The sequence below is a fragment of the Rhinoraja longicauda genome, chromosome 8, assembly GCF_053455715.1.
Source record: "Rhinoraja longicauda isolate Sanriku21f chromosome 8, sRhiLon1.1, whole genome shotgun sequence".
Classification (NCBI taxonomy): Eukaryota; Metazoa; Chordata; class Chondrichthyes; order Rajiformes; family Arhynchobatidae; genus Rhinoraja; species Rhinoraja longicauda.
Window position 1 is genome coordinate 18,553,024 of NC_135960.1, and position 24,066 is coordinate 18,577,089.

At 38.5% G+C, this 24,066-nt stretch overlaps 1 protein-coding gene across 1 annotated transcript in view; it reads left to right on the top strand.

The window, feature by feature from the left end:
• The window catches only part of gtdc1 (glycosyltransferase-like domain containing 1), a 313,882-nt gene that overhangs the window by 241,411 nt on the left and 48,405 nt on the right, over positions 1 to 24,066 (top strand). The window contains exons 5-7 of the mRNA XM_078403374.1: positions 13,532 to 13,891; positions 18,215 to 18,324; positions 18,955 to 19,099. Of these exons, the coding sequence (XP_078259500.1) occupies positions 13,532 to 13,891; positions 18,215 to 18,324; positions 18,955 to 19,099 (615 nt within the window). The remainder of the gene's footprint in view (positions 1 to 13,531; positions 13,892 to 18,214; positions 18,325 to 18,954; positions 19,100 to 24,066) is intronic.

Below are 24,066 nucleotides of genomic sequence, written 5' to 3' on the forward strand. Positions count from 1 at the left end.
TGCGTGTTCCAGTTGACATTCCCCTGCTATGATCAGTCCAAAAATGTATAAAAGCAAGAATGTGGCATGAAATTCAATGCAGTAATTATTATTTTCTGGTGCATTGCAGATTTTACATAACACTTGGAAATATTTTCCTTCCCCGCCTTCCCATAGAACTTAAAGTGAAACTATTGTACTTTATTCCGCTGTTCCAATCGTGTTCATCAGATTTTCACATAAATTATAGAAAGAAATGAGGAGTTGTGTGACGGTACTTTGAAAGCACTATTTGGGGTACTTTATGTAAACCCAATTTGTTCTCTTTGTAAAAGTGGAAAAGAAACACACCAAAATGCATTGTACGTTCATTGCTTCAACCTAATAGGTACAACCTGTGTTGGCTCCAAGGCACAGCTTCTTTGTATGTTTAGTTCATATTTTTAGCCCATTTTAGGTCGGTGGGGAAATGGTTCATGACACTCTGCAAACACGCAATCCAGAAATCTTTCAATCATAAATCGATTCACTTTAAAAATATTGTTGGCAGAGCTAGCAGTTCTAATGTGGTTTTCATTCATCCTACAATGACATCAGTATCTTTCTGTTTGTTTTACTAAAAGAAATTGTGCAGATAGCCCGTCAGTGCCAGAAAAATATCTTAAGCCCCCAAAATAATCTGTCAGGGAGCCAAAGAGAGAGCTTTTGTTTCATCAGCAAAACTATTGCAGCAGTATATGCGAGAACGGCCAAGACACTGAAGAGAATTATTTTTCAAGGTACTCTTTCAGAAATACCCAGAGCCACCTACAGGTAAAGATGAATAACAAGGTAAATTCACTGCGTACATAACACATTTGCCAACTTTGACTTTTGTTTCATATGTGAATTAACTACCAAAGGTACACATGAGTTTGTCTCAAAGTTTTGCATTATGAATCATAGACTGCTTAAATGAAATGTACTCTGTTTTACATGAGTGTATAGTCTGTTAATTATACAAAGGAAGGTTTTGATTCAGTCATGCAGCACGGCAACAATGGGCGGCACTGTGGCGCAGCGGTAGAGTTGCTGCCTTACAGCGAATGCAGCGCCGGAGACTCAGGTTCGATCCTGACTACGGGCGCCATCTGTACGGAGTTTGTACGTTCTCCCCATGACCTGCGTGGGTTTTCTCCAAGATCTTCGGTTTCCTCCCACACTCCAAAGACGTACAGGTATGTAGGTTAATTGGCTGGGTAAATGTAAAAATTGTCCCTATTGTGTGTAGTATGCGGGGATCGCTGGGCGGCACGGACTCGGTGGGCCGAAGGGCCTGTTTTCGCGCTGTATCTAAAATTAAAATTAAATTAAAATTAACAGGCCCTTTAACCCACAGAGTCCATACAGACCATCAATAACCCGATTTACACTAATTCTGCATTAATGCCTTATTATTAATTTCCCCACTTTCTCATCAACTCCTCCCATAGTCTGCCTTTTGTCGACACACAAGGAACAAATTAAAATGACCAATTGACCTACCAGCATGCACATCTTTGGGATGTTAGAGAAAATGGGAGCACCCAGAGGAAACACACACGGTCACAAGAAGAACATGCAAACACCACACAGATAGGAACCAAGGTCAGGATTAAACCAGGGTCTCCCACGCTGTGAAACAGTGGTTCTATAAACTGCTTCACTGTGTCAACCTAGCCAAACAAATGCTCACACACAAATACAGGTATTTAATTTTTTTTACCAAAGCCAATTATCCTACCAACCTGTGCGTCTTTGGAGCGTGGGCGGAAGCTAGAGATCCTGGAGAAAACCCATGCAGGTCACGGGGAGAACATACAAACTCCATACAGATAGCACCCATGGTCTGGTTTGATCCCGGGTCTCTGACGCAGCAAGGCTGCAACTCTACCACTATGCCACAGTTTAGAGATACAGTGTGGAAACAGGCCCTGAGACCCACCAAGTCCATGCCAACCAACGATCACCGATAAACTAGTTCTATCCTACACACAAGGGGTAATTTACAGAAGCCAATTAGCCTACAAACCCGCACATCTTTGAAATGTGGGAGGAAACCGGAGCATCTGGAGAAAACCCACGTGGTCACAGAGAGAAAGTACAAACTCCGTACAGGTAGTATCCGTAGTCAGGATCGAAGCAGGGTTTCTGGCACTGTAAGGCAGCAACTCTACCACTGCTCCACTGTGCTGCCCAACCCTCTTTTTGTGGGTTAGGTTTAACCTTTACTACCTCTCAGGCCCCACTCCCCTCGTAATTTTTTCTACTGGTACATTGATTGTGTCTGTACGGCCATACTGTACTCAATGTGCTCTTAGACTGAACTCAGAAGCTCCATCATCTTTGTTGCCAATTTCCCTCCTGCTTTACTTTCACATGCTACATCTTTGACTCTTTCCTTCCCTATCTACATCTCAAGGGGAAAATTATTGACCAACATCCGATAAATCCACAGACTCCCACAGCTGTCTGGACAACGCCTCCCTCCATCCTGCTCCCACGGAGACCCATTCCACCCTGTCAGTTTCCCTGGCTCCATCCTATCTGCTGTGATAAAGCTTTTCCATGAACTTAAACTGACTTTACTCAAGAGATTTTGTATGGTGCCTCCCCTAGTGAAATATTTTGCCTTTCAATTATTTCACAAGACATACCTTTGGTTTACCACCTATCTTCTATACCTCAGGAAGGACCAACCTGTTTATTTCCATTCAAGAGTGAAGAACTAAAGTTGTTCCAATCTTTATTATTCATTTCCCTCTCAGAGGTGAAGTGGTTCCTTGTGAAAAAAAATGGTCAGAGAACTATAGGTACAGCTAACCAGAGCAGTCTGTACATCTTTCATCTGCATTCCCTGTTTTATACCCTTGTGATGACAATACAATCATCTGGATTGGCTGTTGCGCTACAATTAATTTAACTGTGTGTTCAGGTTGCAAAAATCCCCAGTCCCATCACCTAGTTTTACAGAATCTACAGTACAAAACATAGCATGTATAGTTCAAAATATTTGGTAGTATGAAGCCCCAACTGTATTACAAATGTCATCTCTTTTTTTTTGTAGGTGTCTTGGTGTTCCCGCAGTTTATTATCATTTAGAGTCATTTAATGCAGTAACAATACAACAGCCAAATACATTCATGCCGACCAAGTGCAGATTTACCCAATCCAATTTGCCCACGTTTGACCCATGAAATCTTTAAATTTGTGCAGTAAACAAACAGGTGACAATATATTTCCATGTAGTGATGCAATGTGTATAGTTTGGACGGGAACTTGTACATGTTTGTGTCCTGCTTCCATATGTTTGGAAGAGTTTGTGCTTTGGTATCTGTTGCATGCCTTGTAGATGATACACACTGCAGTCAGGCTGTGCTAGTAGTGGACGTGTTGCCAACCAAGCAGGTCACATTGTCCTACTGACGTTGAGCTTCTTGAACTAGCAGATATCATGCTGTGCTATCTGATATGTAACCAACTTTGAGAGTGTACACAGCCTGAGAAATTGGCAGGAGTTTGTAAACAAGGCAGAAACTTCAAAGTTGTCAACAAATTCAAAATTATTTTGGTTCAAATCAGTTGAACATCTGCACCCAATCTTTTCCCAATTAATGGTTCAGAAAAGCAGATGCCAGAGATGAACAATTGGAAAATGTAATCCTCTACTATTCTTACACTCTTCCTGGTAGCAGAATTAATAGATTGTAATAGATTGAATGCCATCTTGATTGAGGGCTGGAATGTGACACAAAATAATCAAAGCAAAAGGAGAGGAAATTCAAACTTCTGAAAGCCCACATTCAAACTAATTTTACGCAGCTCTTTTAACTAATATTTCATACACTGTTTGAAGATGAGCTCCAGTTCAGGCAGTTGCCAGATTAGATTTTCTATTGTGAACATCTGGTGTGAATGTTTGAGGGCTGCAGACGAGTATGGCATCCTAATTTCAAAGATGAATACATCCAAATATTCAAATGAATGCAAAGATTTGTAACTATGTTGGTCATCAGACTTAAACCACCTTCTGAGGAGGGGAACAAATTTCTCAACAGTTGTTGTGAACATCACCAGGTTATGACTCAGGATTTTAAATATCAAAAGGACATCCAGCTGCCAGTTGACTTATGTGAGTCGGCTAATATCAATTCACATCTTTGTGTGGTAAAAAACGTATACTTAAATGCAGCCTGCTCTGACCACATGGAGATTTCCACTGGCTTATAAAGTGCAACATTATGAGAAACAGAGGGCAGGTTATCTGACATTTCTTTGCAGGGCTCAAGTTTGAGATGTACAGTAAAGTTTTGATGTGTAACTAACTGCTTTTAAAATGCTGATCAAACAACCTACAACCTTGAAGGATTACCATCATTATCTTCTGTATGCAGTAAACCCTTGCAATAACAGAGCTCTGTATAATGGATCTCGGTTATAGTTGACCAAGGCTCCAATTGCCCCCACCCCGCACTTCTGCCAGGTTATCCATTGATCTGGAGAGATTGTGGAGGAAGCGAGCAGCATGAAGGCGACGCGAGTACCAGGCCCGTCCCTGGCGCACTGCGTGTGGGTCACAGGGCACGACCTGTGAATTCCGCCTGGTTTCACCCTCACAACTGAACTTGGGTTAAACTTTACTCACCCCCCCCCCTGTTTTTGAAGAGGATCTTCTAATGCAATGACTAGGACCCAAAATCTAAGAAACAAGCAATGAAAATGGTTGCAGCGTTAAAGCAGTAGGTCAGCAATAATTCATTTAACAAAGATAGTTTTGTTTTCTTCACATGAGGCAGCCCCTCGGGCTCTGCATGTGCAGAGAAATCCATGTTCCAAATATATTTTTAACTTTACATCCCCTATAATTCTTTTTTGAGTATTTTAAATTGATGCTCAGTCTAGTCGATCATTGGAAGCAGTCCTTCATTGTCTGTCTTGTGATAGTTGTTTTTGACAATAATAATTTATGTATCCTTGACCTTCTAAGCCCTAATATTTTAAATATATATATAATTTCCATCTCTTAACAGTAACCGACTGTCCCTGATTAATCCTCAAGAAACTGTTACCATACGCTTTCCACTACAGTTTAATTTTTCCTTTTCAAGGCATGTCCAAAATTGGAAACAATAATCCATAACTGCCTTCCTGTATTCAATATTGCCCCAGTACCCCGAGAAACGGAACAAAGGATTCTGCTTGCCTTTTTGATCGCTTAATCGATTATTAATGACCTGTGCACTTGCACACCGAAATTCCTGCAACAAGTTTTTTGGATGTCCTGCATTCATTACATTTCCGTCAGTGGATTTTCCTTTTCTACTTCAAAACTTTATAGTTTAATATTCTTATTGATCCGTATCAACTTCTATGTTCATCCTTCAATCCTTCCAATCACCTACAGTGCCCTCCATAATGTTTGGGACAAAGACCCATCATTTATTTATTTCCCTCTGTACTCCACAATTTCAGATTTGTAATAGAAAAAAATCACATGTGGTTAAAGTGCACATTGTCAGATTTTATTAAAGGCCACTTTTATTCATTTTGGTTTCACCATGTAGAAATTAAAGCTGTGTTTATACATAGTACCCCCATTTCAGGGCACCATAAGGTTTGGGACACATGGCTTCACAGGTCTTTGTAATTGCTCAGGTGTAATTGCCTCCATAATGCAGGTACAAGAGAGCTCTCAGCACCAAGTCTTTCCTCCAGTTTTTCCATTACCTTTGGAAACTTTTATTTCTGTTTATCAACATGAGGACCAAAGTTGTGCCAATGAAAGTCAAAAAAGCCATTATGAGACTGAGTAACAAGAATAAAACTGTTAAGAGACATCAGCCAAACCTTTGGCTTACCAAAATCAACCGTTTGGAACATCATTAAGAAGAAAGAGAGCACTGGTGAGCTTACTAATCGCAAAGGGACTGGCAGGCCAAGGTAGACCTCCACAGCTGATGACAGAAGAATTCTCTCTATAATAAAGAAAAATCCCCAGACACCTGTCCGACAGATCAGAAACACTCTTCAGGAATCAGGTGTGGATTTGTCAATGACCACTGTCTGCAGAAGACTTCATGAACAGAAATACAGAGGCTACACTGCAAGATGCAAACCACTGGATAGCCGCAAAAATAGGATGGCCAGGTTACAGTTTGCCAAGAAGTACTTAAAAGAGCAACCACAATTTTGGAAAAAGGTCTTGTGGACAGATGAGATGAAGATTAACTTATATCAGAGTGATGGCAAGAGCAAAGTATGGAGGAGAGAAGGAACTGCCCAAAATCCAAAGCATACCACCTTATCTGTGAAACACAGTGGTGGGGGTGATATGGCCTGGACATGTATGGGTGCTGAAGGTACTGGCTCACTTATCTTCATTGATGGTACAACTGCCGATGGTAGTAGCATAATGATTTCTGAAGTGTATAGACACATCTTATCTGCTCAAGTTCAAACAAATGCTTCGAAACTCATTGGTCGGCGGTTCATTCTACAGCAAGACAATGATCCTAAACATACTGCTAAAGCAACAAGGGAGTTTTTCAAATCTTAAAAATGGTAAATTCTTGAGTGGCCAAGTCAATCACCCGATCTGAACCCAATTGAGCATGACTTTTATATGCTGAAGAGAAAACTGAAGGGGACTAGCCCTCAAAACAAGCATAAGCTAAAGATGGCTGCAATACAGGCCTGGCAGAGCATCACTAGAGAAGACACCTAGCAACTGGTGATGTCCATGAATCACTGACTTCAAGTAGTCATTGCATGCAAAGTATATGCAACAAACTACTAAACATGACTACTTTCATTTACATGACATTGCTGTGTCCCAAACATTATGGTGCACTGAAATGGGGGGACTATGTATAAACACTGCTGTAATTTCTACATGGTGAAACCAAAATGTATAAAAATGGCCTTTATTTAAATCTGACAATGTGCACTTTAACCACATGTGATTTTTTTTCTATTACAAATCTCAAATTGTGGAGTACAGAGGCAAATAAATAAATGACAGGTCTTTGCCCCAAACATTATGGAGGGCACTGTATTTGCAATATTATCACAATTTACCATACTCCATGATCTAGTGCCATCAGAATTTCTATATTATTCTTTTGTTTTCATTTGCCTAGCTATTTATACATTTATTGTGTAATTATATAAATATTATGGTGTCCTTGATCTGAAAGCTGTACATTTACATATTATACCCTTGGAGACCACTGCATGATCTGGACCAACAGTATTCGCTCCACTTAGAATAATCTGTGCATTGGACTATGTTGATTCGCATTGTGGTAATTACAGTAACTAACATACTTATTTACAGTTTAAGGAACAGAAGGATCAGAAATAGGATTAGGCAATACTATAACAGTGCAATAATCAATCATAAAGTCCTTCAAAATGTCCACAAGGGATTAATTACCCTTCTGAGTCTTCAGATAAAGAAGTGAAGATAAACAGCCATTTGGCTGCACAGAATCTCCAGATACATTACAACGAGCAAAGCTTCCTTTTCTGTCTGTCTCCAGTACAATCTTTGACTTGCTGACCACTTCCTTTGCTGCCAGAATTCAAAGGTACTTCCAAAATGGAAAATCATTCTATTTTTAAACCAAGTGCCTTTTGAATTTGCACAATCTCTCACCCATCTCAATATCTTCCTGAAGATCTATTATTCGATTCTTTGATTGCTGTTTTATTTTCCCTTTACTGAGAATGACATAACAAGTATTATTGCTTTTTTCATGCAATCACTTTTTAAAATATTTTATGACTTTGAATACCAACATAACCTACCTATTACCGTTGCCAGATATTTGGATTTTTTCCACTTAACAATATGCTGTTTGTTTAGGATTTTTTTTTAATAATCCAAATTTGCTAGATGAAATTTCTTATAGCTAAAGACATTGGATGGGGGTAGCAATTCTTTAAGTGCTCCTTAACTTCTAATGGCTATATTCTATTCCAATGATAAGATCCTAATTTTAAAAATATTTCACGTCTTTTATGCGGTATGTTTATCTCTCTATATTTGGTTGGTTTAATATCTCATTAATTGCTGCTTTAATTGTTGCCTACTTTTCAACGTTTTTCAATGCTGTTTTGTTTTGGTTATTTATATGATATTCCAAGTGTGGTTCTCTCAAAGATTTTAATATTTTTATATCCAGATCATAGGACAAAGAACAACAGCAGTACAGCACTGGAGCAAGCTCTCCGTCCCACAATGTCTGTGACAAACAGTGTCAATACCAACTCTTATCTGCCTGCACATAATCCATATCCCTCAATTCCCTGTATATTCATACGTCTATCCAAAAGTCTCTTAAATGCTACTATCATATCTGCATCCACCACTTTCCCCAGCAACAGGTTCCAGGCACACACCACCCTCTGTGTAAAGCGATGCCCACCAGTATTTCATATTTCCATATTGGGGAAAAAAGTTTTGACTGTCTATTCATTGATGACTTTCATAATTTTATGATCTTACAGAAATGTATAAAATTATAAAGGACTGGACAAGCTAGATGCAGGAAAAATGTTCCCAATGTTGGGGGAGTCCAGAACCAGGGGCCACAGTCTAAGAATAAAGGAGAGACCATTTAAAACTGAGATAAGAAATAACTTTTTTCACCCGGAGAGTTGTGAATTTGTGGAATTCTGCCACAGAAGGCAGTAGAGGCCAATTCACGAGATGAATTTAAAAGAGAGTTGGATAGAGCTCTCGGGGCTAGCGGAATCAAGGGATATGGGGAGAAGGCAGGCACGGGTTACTGATTATGGATGATCAACCATGATCACAATGAATGGCGGTGCTGGCTCAAAGGGCCAAATGGCCTCCTCCTGTACCTATTTTCTATATTTCTATGTTTATATACTTCTGTCAAGATAGTTTTGAATGCTTTATTTACAGTCCAGTATTTTGCTTCCCTTTTTGTTTGTGTTGTCTTGAACTTTCTTTTCAAATCGTAAAATATATCTTTTTTCACATGGTGCACCATATTGCAGTGGTTCTCAGCCTAGGCTGTACAGTCCTTGACGTGAGAGGGAGAGTAAGTGGGGCGACATGGAGTTCACTGTAGTTTGTGGGGCTGGGGCTGGGGCAGTACCAAAGTTTACAGGAGGTTTGTGAGACGTTAATAGCTGCCCTTCATGAGGCTAAATGAATTTCACCAAATGTGAACAAGTGGGATGTTCATTTTAAAAAAAGTTAGGAATTATAGCATGTCGGATGTTTGGAACATAACTTAGGTTTTTTTAAATTATTTTCTCATTTTCCTACTTTGACTCATATCTTCGCGCTCTCCATAAACTTAAACCTTCTCAATATAATACCTTTGTTGATAAATATTCAAGACCAATCGTTCAGAGCCTTTACGGGTCACAGCTGTCTTATTATCTAACCAATTGATAATCCAATTTTCAACTTCATTTGGGATCCCATGAGCTTTCACTTGAGGCATAGCTCTTCTTTGAGGAGCTTTCTATTTTGAATATTGGCTGGCACGGCAAGGTACAGCTGGAGGCAAGAGCAACAGAAACAGATGTCTCGCAGATTTGACCCCGACGGTTGTTAAAAGGATAGAAAGACTTGGAATGGCCAGGTAAAAGAAAGATTCAGAAATGTTCAATAGCTTGGTGCACACCAGCTATTCTGCTTTGGCAAGTGCTAGTTAACTCAACATTCGAATGGTTCGCACTCCAGAGACAAAGATCCAGGCAATTTCAGTCTGTGGAGGACGGTCCTCCAGGCACGAGATGCAGTGATTGAAGTCTTGCCATTGGCATTCTTCATAAACTTTTAAATTGTTACAACTGCCAAGATGGAGCTGTGGTAACTCCACTTAAATATGGAATTCAATTTCCAAGTTTTTATTTTAATTTTAATCTTTGCAAAAAATAAAAATATTAATTGGATATTACTCTAATATATCAAAGAAATAGGGTTTTTTTCTTCACAAAGTACTTGCAAAAAATTATATTGCATTCTTTACGATTGTAGAGAAATAAAAGTAACCACACCAACGACAGTCCAAAGATGTTCAGAATCAGACATTTAAGACACAGGAGGACAATCGACACATCTCATCTATGTCAGCCAAATGCTAACATGAGATAAATTCCACATTACAGCTTTTGACCCATAGTCCCCGAGTTATGATTTTTCAATTCTTCATCCGTGTATTTCTAAAATCTGGTAAGGCTTTATCTCTGTGACCTTTTCTGGACAACATTTCCAGATGTCCAACCTCTCATTTGATTTTTTATTTCATTAAGTAATTTCTAATCTTTCGACCAATTAATTTATATCCATGCCTCCCCATTTCTTCAAGTTGCTGATTCTCTGTTTAAGGACATAGGTCTTTTCATTTTACCCTATTAAGTTTCTCAGAATTTTATACACCTCAGTTAAATTTCCCTTCAGTCTTCCCTTCTCCAAAGAAAATACCCACAGCCTAGATTGTATCTCCTCGTTATTGTAATATCCAAGCCTTGCCAGCATCCTCGTAAATCCCCATCTTTAGTGCTATTGTTTCCTGTACTGTGGTGACCAGAACTGCAAATAGTTATTTGGCAATGGCCTAATATTTTATAAACTTCTATCATGACCACCATGCTATTTAATTCTTTGCCTCACCCAATAAAGAGAAGTATTCCATATGCCTTTGATTAACCATGTTATTTACCCCTGCTGCCTTCATGGACATAAGGTCCCTTCCTTTACAACCAAGGACCATAGAAGCAGTAAGGATGATCACTGGCGGTATTTAGCATTATGTTGAATAAAATTTTGCTTTTCATCTTTCACAAAAGCAAAAGTCTCAATTTGGATTTTATATAACAGTGGTTTGTATCTGATGGATTTGTTCTTTACTTTAAAAATAATGTGAATCCCAATGAAGGTGCAGGGTGGGTGTAGCAGTTAAATTAGAGAAACTCTTACTGTTGACAAAATGCCATTGACTGAGGAGATACCTATGCATTAGGGCATTGTGTTTAGAGTAAAGCTTTATTTTCTGACAAATAAGTATTTCAAGGCCTTTGAATGATTCTGAAGAGAGAAATCCGAAACACTGATGTTGAGGTAAAATACTTGTATATTTAATAAATTTATTTCTTTATGTTGTAATTTCGATCTATTGACTATTAATTGCTATGCATCGTTCAAAGCAAGAAAAAATAATTTGGAATTCAAAGACAAACGCATTTAGATTTTTTATTTATTTTGCAGTCCACTTAACAGTAAACAGCAATCAATTTTACTATATTTGTTTGATTAGCAAATCAAAGTAGAACTGTATCAATATCATCATTTTGAACACTTGAATTACCCCCTAGTTGTGTACAACAATTGACAGGTTACTTTGAGAATGATTGTGCATGATTCCATGTATAAAACATCCTCTTCTGCTTCTCAGCTACATGGTACCATGAATTCAACTACATCAGTCATTCAGACTGCATTGTTGAAACAAAAATTGTATTGCTGCATTAGTGTGACAACTCGACAATTAATCGATTTCTGAATGCAAGAGGTCTGCTACTCTGAGCATTCAGAATTTCCATGTGGACCTGGCAGCTTATGTTTGCAAATGCTTTGTAAGGTTATATCTTCGGGTACTTTAACAAAATAGCACCAAGTTTTTTTTGTTGCATGCGGTAAAATTGCCTTCAACAATGCACCATGAAGATTGGTTCTTAGTTCGTCATATAACAATAGAGAAAGCTAGAGGGTGAGGAGGGATTTTTCCTCATTCTAAAAGGAAATCTCCCGAGAAAGGGCTGAAAGGGAACCTTAGGGAATGCTCTAGTTATCATCCGTTACATGAGAATGAAGTTTTACTGCTGCAAAGTATTTTTGTACACAAAAAGGTTCCTGGCTTGACCTGCATCATGACAAATGGGAGCTAACACATGTCCACCATCTCGCCCCATTGATTCAAAGGCACCAACAAACAACATTAAGTGTGAGGGACCTGAATTAATGTCAGCTCTGTGCATAGTTTATTTTCCAAGGATATTTTAACTTCAGCTGGACATTTTAATTCCTTTATTTCTTCCTGCTAATGGAACAGAGATAATCAAAAAAATGTTTGAGAAATAGTTACTATTAACATAATTATACTCACTTCCAAATTTCACCATACTTACGCATTTGACAATAAACTCAATTTGATTTGATTGCTTGCAACCAAATTTAAACGCACATTATTATTAACAAATATGCCATACAAATATTATTAACAAATATGCCAAACAGTCATTTTGCTGTTTTACCAAGTGTAAGTTAGTCACTATTTTAAGTCCCTTGCTTGCCCCTTCCTGCTAAGGCACTCATCCTCAAAAGCATTACACCCCCAATGCAGAAAAGCTGGGAGATTGTGAATGACCCCTTAAAGTATGGATTTCAGATAAAGACCTGCCGCTTTTTATGGGTCTAGGAGCAGCTATGACACAGTGCAGACTTTTCCATAAGTATCCTTTCCAGATTATAAAAATGTTGGGACTAATCCTAAAAGTGAGTACGCAGTAAAGAGTTGAACCAAACATTTCCTCAGAAAGTGTGTTCCTTTCAATGTCAGTAAAAGGAAGAGTATGCCAGACTAACCTGTTTCACATCTCAAGTAAAACTGTTGTGCATAAAATTGCAGTCCATCCTTCAATTCAGTAAAACAAAAGACAACTCTCCCCATAATCAGAAATACCAACTCATTAAATTGTTTTATGCAGTTACCCTTTATTGTAGAAAAATTCTGCTGCTGGACACAGGCCTGACTGTAATCTTAAAAGGTTTTTTTTTAAATGTGAGCTTCATCTCTACAGACAAAGAAGTTGAAATGAAAAGATGAAAACAGAACAGTTCCTATTAACACTCCTGCTGTACTTGAAATGTTAAGTGTCTGACAATGCTGAAGCAATTCAGCCCACTACCCCAAAACAAATAAAAGTTCAAAGTATCTCACTATTCTGAGGAAGCAGAATTCAGAGTTTTCTTATGAATAGCTGGATCTTAGATAATTTGATTGTGCAGTGCTGAGCATGCATATGTGGACTGACTATCAATTCGGCCAAAAATTATTTTAGCAAGTTCTTAGCTTGTCTTTTTTTTTAACATGGACTCATTGAGAATGCTGAGATACTGCCAGACCTGCTCGGTTCCTCCAGCACTTTGCATCTTTTGTGGTTGGTCTTAATAGCCTGTTTCTGTCATTTATCTTACATAATCCCTTGTAACTGAAAACTTTAGGTGTTTTATCAACATAACATGATTCTTTCCTTAGATGATGATAGCCTGTGAGAAAAATAGCAGATTAATCATGTTGTAATGCTGATAAATTTATGTTATACATTGAACACATTATTTTGGTTGAATTATTTGACATGGGGAAATTATTTTATTTACCTTTCCTGCGTTTTACACATATTGCTTAATTTTCATGACGCTCATAACTACTATGTGCTGCTGCTTGTATTTTTCTCTAATCTTTTGACACAGTCTAACCTCTCGCTTTAGATTTCTGCCAGCACATAAACTTTGCCAAAATCTTCAGATGACTGAAATTCAAGACATTGAAGAGGGTAAAGGATTAAAGACCCTGATTGCTTCGCAAAAGTGTAAGCCAGATGATGGATTGATGAGAAACAGTTCTTCAGCCCTGGAACCTCATCCCACTGAAAAACAGGAAGGACTATCAGAATCACTCACGGAGCTGAACCACATCAAGAAAAGTGAAGGTACAAGTGCTTATCATGGAGGAGAAGATAAGGAACACATGGCCTTTAACTCCTGCAGCATGCTGAGCTGGCACATGGAAGAAAAATACAATGTTGCCTCCGAACATAAACCTTTACATATTGTCTGGCCACACAGGTGGTGAGTACGCACATCTGAGGTAACCTATAAACATAAATCATCTCTATCTTTTCAGGGGCACATTCCACTTATTATCACTGATAAAGCCAGATCTTCTAATCTCTTTTAACAAGAGCAGAATCTGCTGCTCACTAATCGCCATGAGTATACAGTCATAAACTTCAGTTTCCAGTGTTCTGTTAGAGGGGAATGAGTTGGGATTAAAACGCAGTGTGGGAGCAGAGGTAGTGAGGGGCTGAGAGGGTGAAGGGGGGGAGGAAAGGGAGGGCTGGAGCCTGATAATTTTCCAGTGGTGAATGTGAACATTTTCTTCCAGTAACCTCTTAGCGTGTTTAATCTGCATGTGGCCTGATTAGAGTCTACTTCATCCGAGATTATGTGGTGTTTGGAGGAGATGCTTGGAATGGATCAGTGGGTCAGATTTTATTGAACAACTGCTTACAGGTGAAGCAGTCAGTACGCACAACAGGAAAGTAAATCGTCTTTACACAGATTTGACTTCCAATACATTAAAACTCCAGAAGCTTTCATAGCTGATCTGTAGCAGCTGGTAACTAAAGGGATTTTCATATTTGACTCCAGGGCCTTAAGAAACAAAATGTGACAACAGGGGAAGAATTGACCTAGAATTAGTTTACAAATCATGTCGTTATATGGTTTTTTTTAAATGTATTATTATAAGTTAATGTTTTCATTGTTTTAATCCGTTAACAGTGCCACACTGTGAAATGCATCATCAATACCTGAAGTACTTGAGACACGGTACACTTATCAATCCACGTCTCTTATTTATGCAACAGAATTCTTAATCTATAGTATATAGAGAGCAAGATGAAGATCCAGAAATAAAATTTATGTTCTTAAACACAAGAAGAGATAGAGAGGTGACTGCTAGCATAATCGATGTCTAGGGCATCTTTAAAAATCATGAGGGCACAGTAAGTGCCTTCAGGTCATGCAGTGTAAACCCAGACAAGTGAGTTATTTATTTCATGGTCTTATCTAATAATTTGAACTACAGGTATTATATTAATGTACAGAATATTAATGTACAGAAACATGCATTAACTATTAATATAGCAACATAAAATTGTGTCATTTGCTATATGTTTTTGATTAAAAAAAGCCAGCCATGTTAATATACTTTACCTTTGAGAATGTTAGAAAGGAAACAAGCAGAGAGTAGGGAAGAAAAGACAAAAAACATCAACTCAAGCTGTTTGTTGCCATTACCTAAGTGAGCTATGTCAGCTTTCTTGGCCCACATCTGATAGATATTTGTTGTGTAGAGAGCAAAAAAAAATCAAACTCTAACACTATTGTGTGCACATAACCATCTGTCACCAGTAGCCTGGAGATGAGAGGAAGATTACGAGGAATAAACATTGAGCTGCAGAGCATTGGTAAAGCCTTCAGGCAAAAACTCTTGTGGGGACATCAAAGACATTCTAATTCCAAGGCAGTCAAGGATTACAATTTGTAACCTATGCTGACAACAGATAAATGGCAGGCAATATTGTGCTTGAGCTGTTGGGTCTTGCATGGAGTATTGATGATGATGTTATCTTACGGGATGGACTCTGTTGGGATAATTTCATGATAAAACACTTTTAAATGCCATCCGATTCTGTGCATTTGCTGGCTGGTTACTTTAACGTCAGGCTTGTTAATTAAGGGATACAAGTGCCCCAAAATCGACAGAATTGGTGGACTTAATCAGAATCAGAAAGTTACAATTGAAGTGGGAGGATGGTGAGGGGGGTAATATAATTAAGAAAGAAAAGATAATAACTTAGAAAACATATTTTTGACAATTTCAAAGAAAACTGCATTTTTTAAATTTTCTTCCTTATTTTCTTCATTTCAACCCCCCCATCCCCTCACCCCCTGCCATTTACCCCACTAACATCCCTCCACATTGCTTGAAAGATATTTATTTCAAATTGAGGACAAGCAGTGTTGCCCATGTTACCATTCCTATGGCAACAGATTTATTTATTAGGACCGGAGTTGACATGTGTTAATGTACCACATACCTGCTGATCGGCAAACTCTTCTCTTTCAGCTTCAGTTGACAATTAAATCCTGGACAGATACAGCCAGGGGTTAATGTTACTCATTAGGAGAACTAGGTCATTACTGGGAAATCAAGGCACTTAAGACACCATGGGGGAAAAATACTAAATTCAGCATCTTGGTGAATGCAACTCGTACATTAATTAACCTCGCTTTCCTTGGTGAAAATTTCTGTTATCATACACATGCACTACCATACACCAATTAATTGCAAAAGCTAGTTTACTATCATCCCTTCAGTTGTCTTTTCTTCCTGCACAGGAGTTCCATTATTTCCTGCAAAATTCTAATGTCTGTATGATGAGTAAAATGGGTATTAAAATTAAGAAGGGAATCATCATGGAAATCAGCTTTGCCACAAGGGAATGGACAAATAAGAGCCTCTCAAATTAAAATAAATAAGCTCTGTTAATACCACACCTTAGGAGCCTAATATGAACTCCGCAGAAATAGTGTAGTTGGAGGTGCTGCTTTAGATTATTATTAAAACATAACAGAGCCATTTGACCTTCAGCAAGAAGCTATTGTAGTCTAAATTTACAGTCCTTGTAAATGATGATGTTCCTGTTCCACACAAAAGAATTAGTTTTGTACTTTTCAGATAGATTAGACACTGAGTCTGGACTTTAACCTTGCAAATCATGTGACTGCTGTTTTTTTCTCTCTCACTGGTTCTGGTAAGTCAAATAAACATGTACAAATAAAATGTCATTTTAACTTGCATATGGAAATCTCTTTTATCCGAGGTAATAATTTGGCTATTACCTCTTGTTCAGATGTTTAAAAGATGTCGGTGTAAGTGGCAGGTAGATGGCACTGTAAGGGTTAATATGAATTTTGTGAAGTTTTTAAAAAAGTTAATATGTTCTGATTGCAGGGTTGATTAATGTTGTGATGTGGAACTGCACAATAAAACTAAATCCATCTTGCACTAATTAGCACGTGACAAAAAAAATTAGCAAGGGTAAAAATTGTATTGAAACCCAGTATTTGCAATTAAAATGGGATATATTTTATTGGGAATGTTTTTTCTCTCAAGAATATTGCCCAAAATGAATAGTGATGTAATACTGCTAAATAAAAATTTGCCTTGTTGTATTTAATAAGTGTCATAAGATCTGAGTTGAAGGATTTTGTTGCACTTTTGACATCCTGCTCTGCACAAATTGCAAATAGTAAACTTTTTTCGACCAATGTTCGTCCAAAACTGGAGCCAGAAAGTTCTGGTGTTAAAATATTCTCAACTGCTTTCAACTAACATTGATCTTTTTGGTTAAGAGAAGTACAAAGAACCCCACCAAGCAGGCATAGAGTATTGTGAGGTTATTTTGTATTCAGAATCTGATTTAACATTTCATATCTACACCTCATTGTGTTATCAGAAGTGATAAAGATTTGGGATATTCAGTATCTTAAGAGCTTAACGATCATTATATTTAATTTTTTTATTCACAAAATGCTGGAATAACTCAGCAGGTCAGGCAGCATCTCGGGAGAGAAGGAATGGGTGACGTTTCGGGTCGAGACCCTTCTTCAGACTAATATTTAATTTAACTCTTTGCAGTGCTGCAGATGAATGTGCTACTGAGGACCTTGGACAAATTTTTGGGATGTTTCTGCAGGCAGATAATTGGATACAATTGAAACGTACTCATAATTATTATTATTAGGCCACTATTGGTGTTGATCATTTTTCATCTCCTTGGATTCATTATCCCTTTTAATATTTAATAATGAAGTTATGTCGAATTTTGATTCATCATGATATTCTACAGTTTCTCTAAGGAGGAGGCTAAGGAATGAATTTATTTTCTAAACAAAAAGTCCTGATTACTTCATCAATGAACCAAGCTGGAGGAGTTCTGAACTTGGCAGTGTGAGGGAGCTAAATTAGCATCAGCAAAAACACAGTCATTAGTGTAGGGTATTTCAACAATCTTGTCATTTCAACTGTGTGTGCTAAATTTTCTCCCTCACTGTGTCAAAATCATAACTCCTTTCAGCGAGCCATCTTAATATTGCCATGGGTACAATATAAATGAACAAAAGCATATAAAGCATTATAAAGATTACTTGTCAACTACACTATATGATAGGTGTCCTTCTTTCAAAACGTTTAAAAAGGAAAGCAGTTTTCCAATGAAATAATGTCTTGAATTTGGGGATTTTTTAAATATAGCTTAGCAGGTATCACCCTATTTAACTTGGAAAGCCCTTTCACCGTCTTCAACTTTGCTTTGTTTCAAGGGAGCATGATAAAGACCCTGAACTATTCTTCAAGACATTACTGATGCTGAAAGAAAATGGACTAACCTTTGATGTTTCTGTCCTTGGCGAGACCTTTACAGATGTACCAGGTATTGCTTCTGTCAGAAATAAAAGCTTTCTTTCCACAACCCTCCCCCTGCCCCCCAAAAAACACCATCAGTGTTGCAAAAATCTCTGTCGGTCTCAGAACCTTCTTTGTTGTTGTTGAGCATTTTTTTTTCCACTTCTAAATGCCTGGAGTGAGCATCATTCATGGATCATTACTTTCCAAAGAAATTTAAGCATGGAATGCCATTTAATTTTTCCGAATGCAGTCCGTCATTAGGAAACTTAGCTGTCACAGTGATGCCATTTTTGGTGTGATGTTTTTGTTGCCTCATTTCTTTTAATTTTATCTCCATTAGCTTAATTCTTTTTTAATATTTTCATTTAACGAACTTTACAGTCCATTTTGTTTCACTGTCTGCTAAGCGAGTTTTATGAAGCAGACAGTTGGCTTTTCAGAGAGGGGAGGATGTTGAGGCGGGCCTTGCTTCTGTCAGCTTTTGCACCTCAGCATTTGGTTCTGCTTCCGTGCCTTGATTATACAGGCAAACAACTCTGAGAAGTTCTATAAAATAAGCAGAAGCTAATTAACCTGAACTTTAGACGAGGCAAAGCTGACATACGAGTTAATTTTGCACCATATTGAATTGTTGATTTTTTTTTTCTCATTAAAGACATCTTTGCTGAGGCCAGAAGGGAATTGGGTTCCTCTGTTTTGCACTGGGGCTACCAAAGCAGCAAAGACGACTACCTCAAAGTTCTGTGCATGGCAGACATTGTCATATCAACAGCAAAACACGAATTCTTTGGAGTGGCAATGTGAGTGTTCTTTATTAGCTAATGCTAATTACTGTCAACTGAAATGCAGATCTCCCAAACGTTCAAGACAGAAGTGATTTCTTTGGAAATTAAAGTGACTGTCATGCTATTTCCTTTTGTAAATGTAAAAAATAAGTCATGATGCACGAGTGAATATGAGAAATGAATTATTAGCCCAGTCGTTTAATATATATATTTTTTTGTACATCGAGAAGTGTATCTCATGTAGATATTTTTTACATGTCATTGGTAATGTAACATAAAATATGGGTTACAATAACTCACACTGAGGATCATTTTAATCTGATCTGCTTAGTATAACAACATTAGCATTTTCACTTAATTAAAACATCCCTAATGCAGCAATGTTTTAATCATGCAGCTTTATATTTACCCTCCTTTTCGTCATTAATAATTAACATTATCTTTTACTTTAAAATAGGAAAAAAAGACATCATTATAAGACCATATTTCCCTGATTTCAAAGGTTTCAAGAAAGGTGCTATCAATAATTAGCGTTTTACTGTTCCAACTCAAGTCAGGTCTCATAAGTCTATGTCATCTGCATTACAGTTAAAAGAAAACCATTCCACCTATCAGAACTGTTATTGCTGGACAATGTGACTGAGTGCTATTGCCTGCAGTAAAATAATTCAGTGAAGAAAAATTATCAGCTAATTAAATGTAGGATCAGAATCCCAATAACTATTTGCAAATAAATTATGGGAACTGAAGGGGATAGATCGTCATTTTAAGATTCATAGACTTAGCACTTTTGGCAATAAAGGTCAAAATGTTGCTTTTGTGACAGACGCTCAATATTAACCCAAAATGTCTTCATGTCTAATGACATATATTACGCTTGTGATATTTAAATAGGCATAGGAATTTTAATTTAATACTACTTCCCAGAGCTGTTGTTAAGTACATTTGTTCATCTTAGATGTTTTTTTTAAACTATGCCAATAGAATTTAATGCATAATTGAGTTATTTATTTTAGGACAGCAGGTAAGGGATTGGTCCAAATATTTAACTCATTGCCTCTCTTCCCACATGCTTACATGGTATTGACATGAGAGCTATGTGCTTTTTCCACATGAACACTTAGGACAGAAAACTGGTTAACACTGAAAGGACAGTGATTATTGCCCTTCAGACCATGTTATTTGTGCCACAAATTCCCCTCAGATTATCCCCTAGCTGGATTGTTTCATCCTTTCATTTTTGTTAGCTTCCCACTTTTTATTTATTTGTCCATGTTTAGATCAGTGAGTCCAAAATGATATTCTCAAGCTACTTCAAAGGACATTGCTGGATATTAGTCTGCAAGTTACGTTTTTTCTCTTACTAGGGTTCCAGGCACTGCTGGTAAGGGAAGCATTTATTGCACATCCCTTATTACTCTTTGAAAAGATAGTGATGAGCCACTTGCCTGAACCACTCTAATCATTCTGGTAATGGCAGACCCACCGTGTTAGAACATATATTAAAAATAATGCACAATCTTAAACATAACCGTGAATATGTTCAAAGCACTTTACTGAGGCACTGTGTATATTTTTAAATGTAACAAAATATCCAAGATTTTAATTTGCTGTATTAAACTATTCTAGTATTATTAGATATGAAGTCATTGTGTTAACTTCCCCAGAAATGACTCCTGCCTGTTATGTTAGCATTTGAGTGTTTTCAAAGAAAGATCTTTTGAGATCGTAAGGCTGTTTTAAATTGTCAGGGTATATATATAATATATGATTATGTAAAAGAAAATTATGGAAAACATGCTTGTCGATGCAGAAGGGGTTGGTTAATTAAACTTTAACCAGAGCCAACAAAATAATTAATAAGTAGAAACAGAGCTTTGGTTGAACGAGTTACATTTTATCTATTAGTTTTTTCACCATACCCTTTCATCACGTTTCTTGGGGGGTGATTTTCTTTTATCTGCATCCCCAAAAAATGGAAAGTAGATGATGGCCTTTTAGATGGTGATGATGCTCCAATTTCAGGTCCTGACTCTCATCGATATACAAGGCAGTCATGGACTGGTAAATATTTAAGAGGTTCAGTTGAAACAGATAGAGGTGCAGAATTTTGATTTGAGGTGTAGTGCATTGAGAAAAGAGAATCTGCTCTCAAATTCGATATAAGGAAAACACGGAGATGGATTCGGGAATCGTAAATCTACAAATGCTGCACACCTGTGAAAGGCCATTTGTTGCCCCAGCTGTTGACCTGCATATGCAGGCCAACATGCTGTGCTTTTGACCAATGCTGTCAATCTGTGTCATTGTATCCGACCTCCTATTGTCTAATGCTCTTGTCCGTGCGGCCATGCTTTAGAATTTCAGACTGGATTCTTCCCGAGTAACCTTCTGCTTATTGAGATCCCGCATTATCTCAGTGTCAAAAATTCAAAAAGTTCATCAAAGTGTTTGAAAGTTCTGGTTTAAAATACAAAGCTAACTTAGCAAAAGAGTTTCAAAGTAATTGGTACTCTAATGTGAAAGATCAAAGTTCTCAGCCAGAAAGATAATACTTACTTTTTGTTTAAAAAAAAGTGCAAGATGTGCAGTCATCTGGTTTCATTAGAATATCCTTAAAACTGAATAACCAAGATTTTACATTTACAGTCAAGTCTCATTAATATGAATGTTGAGAGACCTTAATATTTTATACTTGTTATCAGAAATAAATGTTCTCCTGCATTAGTTCAGTGAGAGCATTTTGAATAGAATAGCACAAGTGCTTGTCCAACAAGGTTTTTTTAAAATGTTATTAGAACACTACTTGTGTTAAATTAGATTTGACTGCACTGTCCCCAAGCAAATACATATTTGAAACATCATTACAATGGAATTTGATATACATGTTGGTATTAAAAAATAATGTGTTACAAATGTAAGTTATGTCTGATAAGACAGAAGTATAGATAGACTTTAAAATAATGTTTGAAAGTAGCAGTGGCAGCTAACAAACAACGAGGTCTCTTTTGAAGTTTTAACCACTTCACTGCTAGGGAACTGGACAACATTAAATGTGGCAGCCAGCTCCAGTGTGATATTTGTCAATTACCTTCACTGTGGAGTCACGGCATTATACCATACGGAAACAGGCCCTTTGGCTTAACTCATTCATGCCAACCAAACTGTCTTCCTGAGTTAATCCCTCTGCTTGCATTGGGCCCATATCCCACTAAACGCAGACTCAGCAATCGTTTCTCTGAACACCTCTGCTCAGTCTGCTTTAACCTACCTGATCTCCTGGTTGCTCAGCACTTTAACTCCCCCTCCCATTCCCAATCTGACCTTTCTGTCCTGGGCCTCCTCCATTGTCAGAGTGAGGCCCAGTGCAAATTGGAGGAACAGCACCTCACTTGGGTAGCTTGCACCTCAGCGAGATGAACATTGACTTCTCTAACTTCAAATATCCCTTGCTTTCCCACTCTCTCCATCCCCTCCCCCTTCCCAGTTCTCCCACCAGTCTTACTGTCTCCAACTACATTCCATCTCTGTCCCACACACTACCCTGACATCAGTCTGAAGAAGGGTTTTGACCCGAAACGTCACCCATTCCTTCTCTCCAGAGACGCTGCCTGTCCCGCTAAGTTACTCCAACATTTTGTGTCTACCTCCCACTAAACCTATCCTGTCCATGTAAACATAGCACAAAAAGTAAGGAAATTTGTGTTTGGTAGATTATTTCTTTGTTGTAACAATGCTTCTTGGCAATAAATCTTATACCGTTGGAAAGCATGTTTATTTCCCTTTTAAATGGTGCCACATTTGTAAGGAACATGCATTTGTGGGATGAGCAGCAGAGCTGAGTATATGGGTTGCTCCCATGAAAAATTTGCCAAATCTTCTCTGCCAATGCCAAACAGCTTATTCTGCTGTTGCTATTGACTCTTGTTTTGAGCTTCTGGTACCCCCAGGTGCTGACAATCAGGTGCCTGATTGGCACCTGATTGGCAGCATCTGTGAGCATGGATCCTGCTACAGTGGTCAGTAGGTGTCTGCTCCAAGAATCGGCATGCCACGTTTGACTGATCTGGATAGGGCCCGTGCGATAGGGCAACTTCAAGCTGGTGTTCCGCAAAACCAAGTTGCGGCATTATTTGGAGTGAGCCCTAGTACCATCTCCAAAGTGAAGGCCAAGTTCCATATAACGGGGGATGTCAGAGACAGGTCGCGAAGTGGGCGTCCCAAGAAGACGACACCCGAAGAAGACCGTTTCCTCACCCTGTCAGCACTTAGGAACCGTAGGCTGTCTTCTACAGATTTGCAGTCAAGGTTTGCAGGACGATATGGCCGACGGCTCTCTGCCCAGACAATTCGGAACAGACAGCACGCAGCCGATCTCCGGTCTCATAGGGCTGCCAGGAGGCCTGCCATGACTGCCCTTCACCGTCAGGCCCGTTTGCGCTGGTGTCGGCAACACGTGCACTGGAACCTGAACATGTGGAGGAACGTTATGTTCAGCGATGAGTCCAGATTCTGCCTACGGCAGTTGGATCATAGGGTCAAAGTGTGGAGAAGACGCGGAGAACGCTATGCTGATTGCTGCACCGATAGAGTAACATCTTTTGGTGGAGGCAGTGTGATGGTGTGGGGCGGCATCTCCCTCACTGGAAAAACGAGGCTTCTCATCATTGGAGGCAATCTCAATGCAGAGAGATATCGAGATGAGATTCTGCAACCAGTGGCAATCCCATATCTCCCCAGTCTGGGACCGAACTCTATCCTCCAAGATGACAATGCTCGCCCCCACAGAGCAGGGTTTCTCAGAGACTACCTCCAGAATTTGGGAGTGGAGAGGATGGAATGGCCTGCCAGCAGTCCTGACCTCAACCCCATTGAACACTTGTGGGATCAGCTTGGGCGTGCTGTACGTGCCAGAGTGACCAACACAACCACGTTGGCTGACTTGCGACAAATGCTGGTTGAAGAATGGGATGCCATCCCAC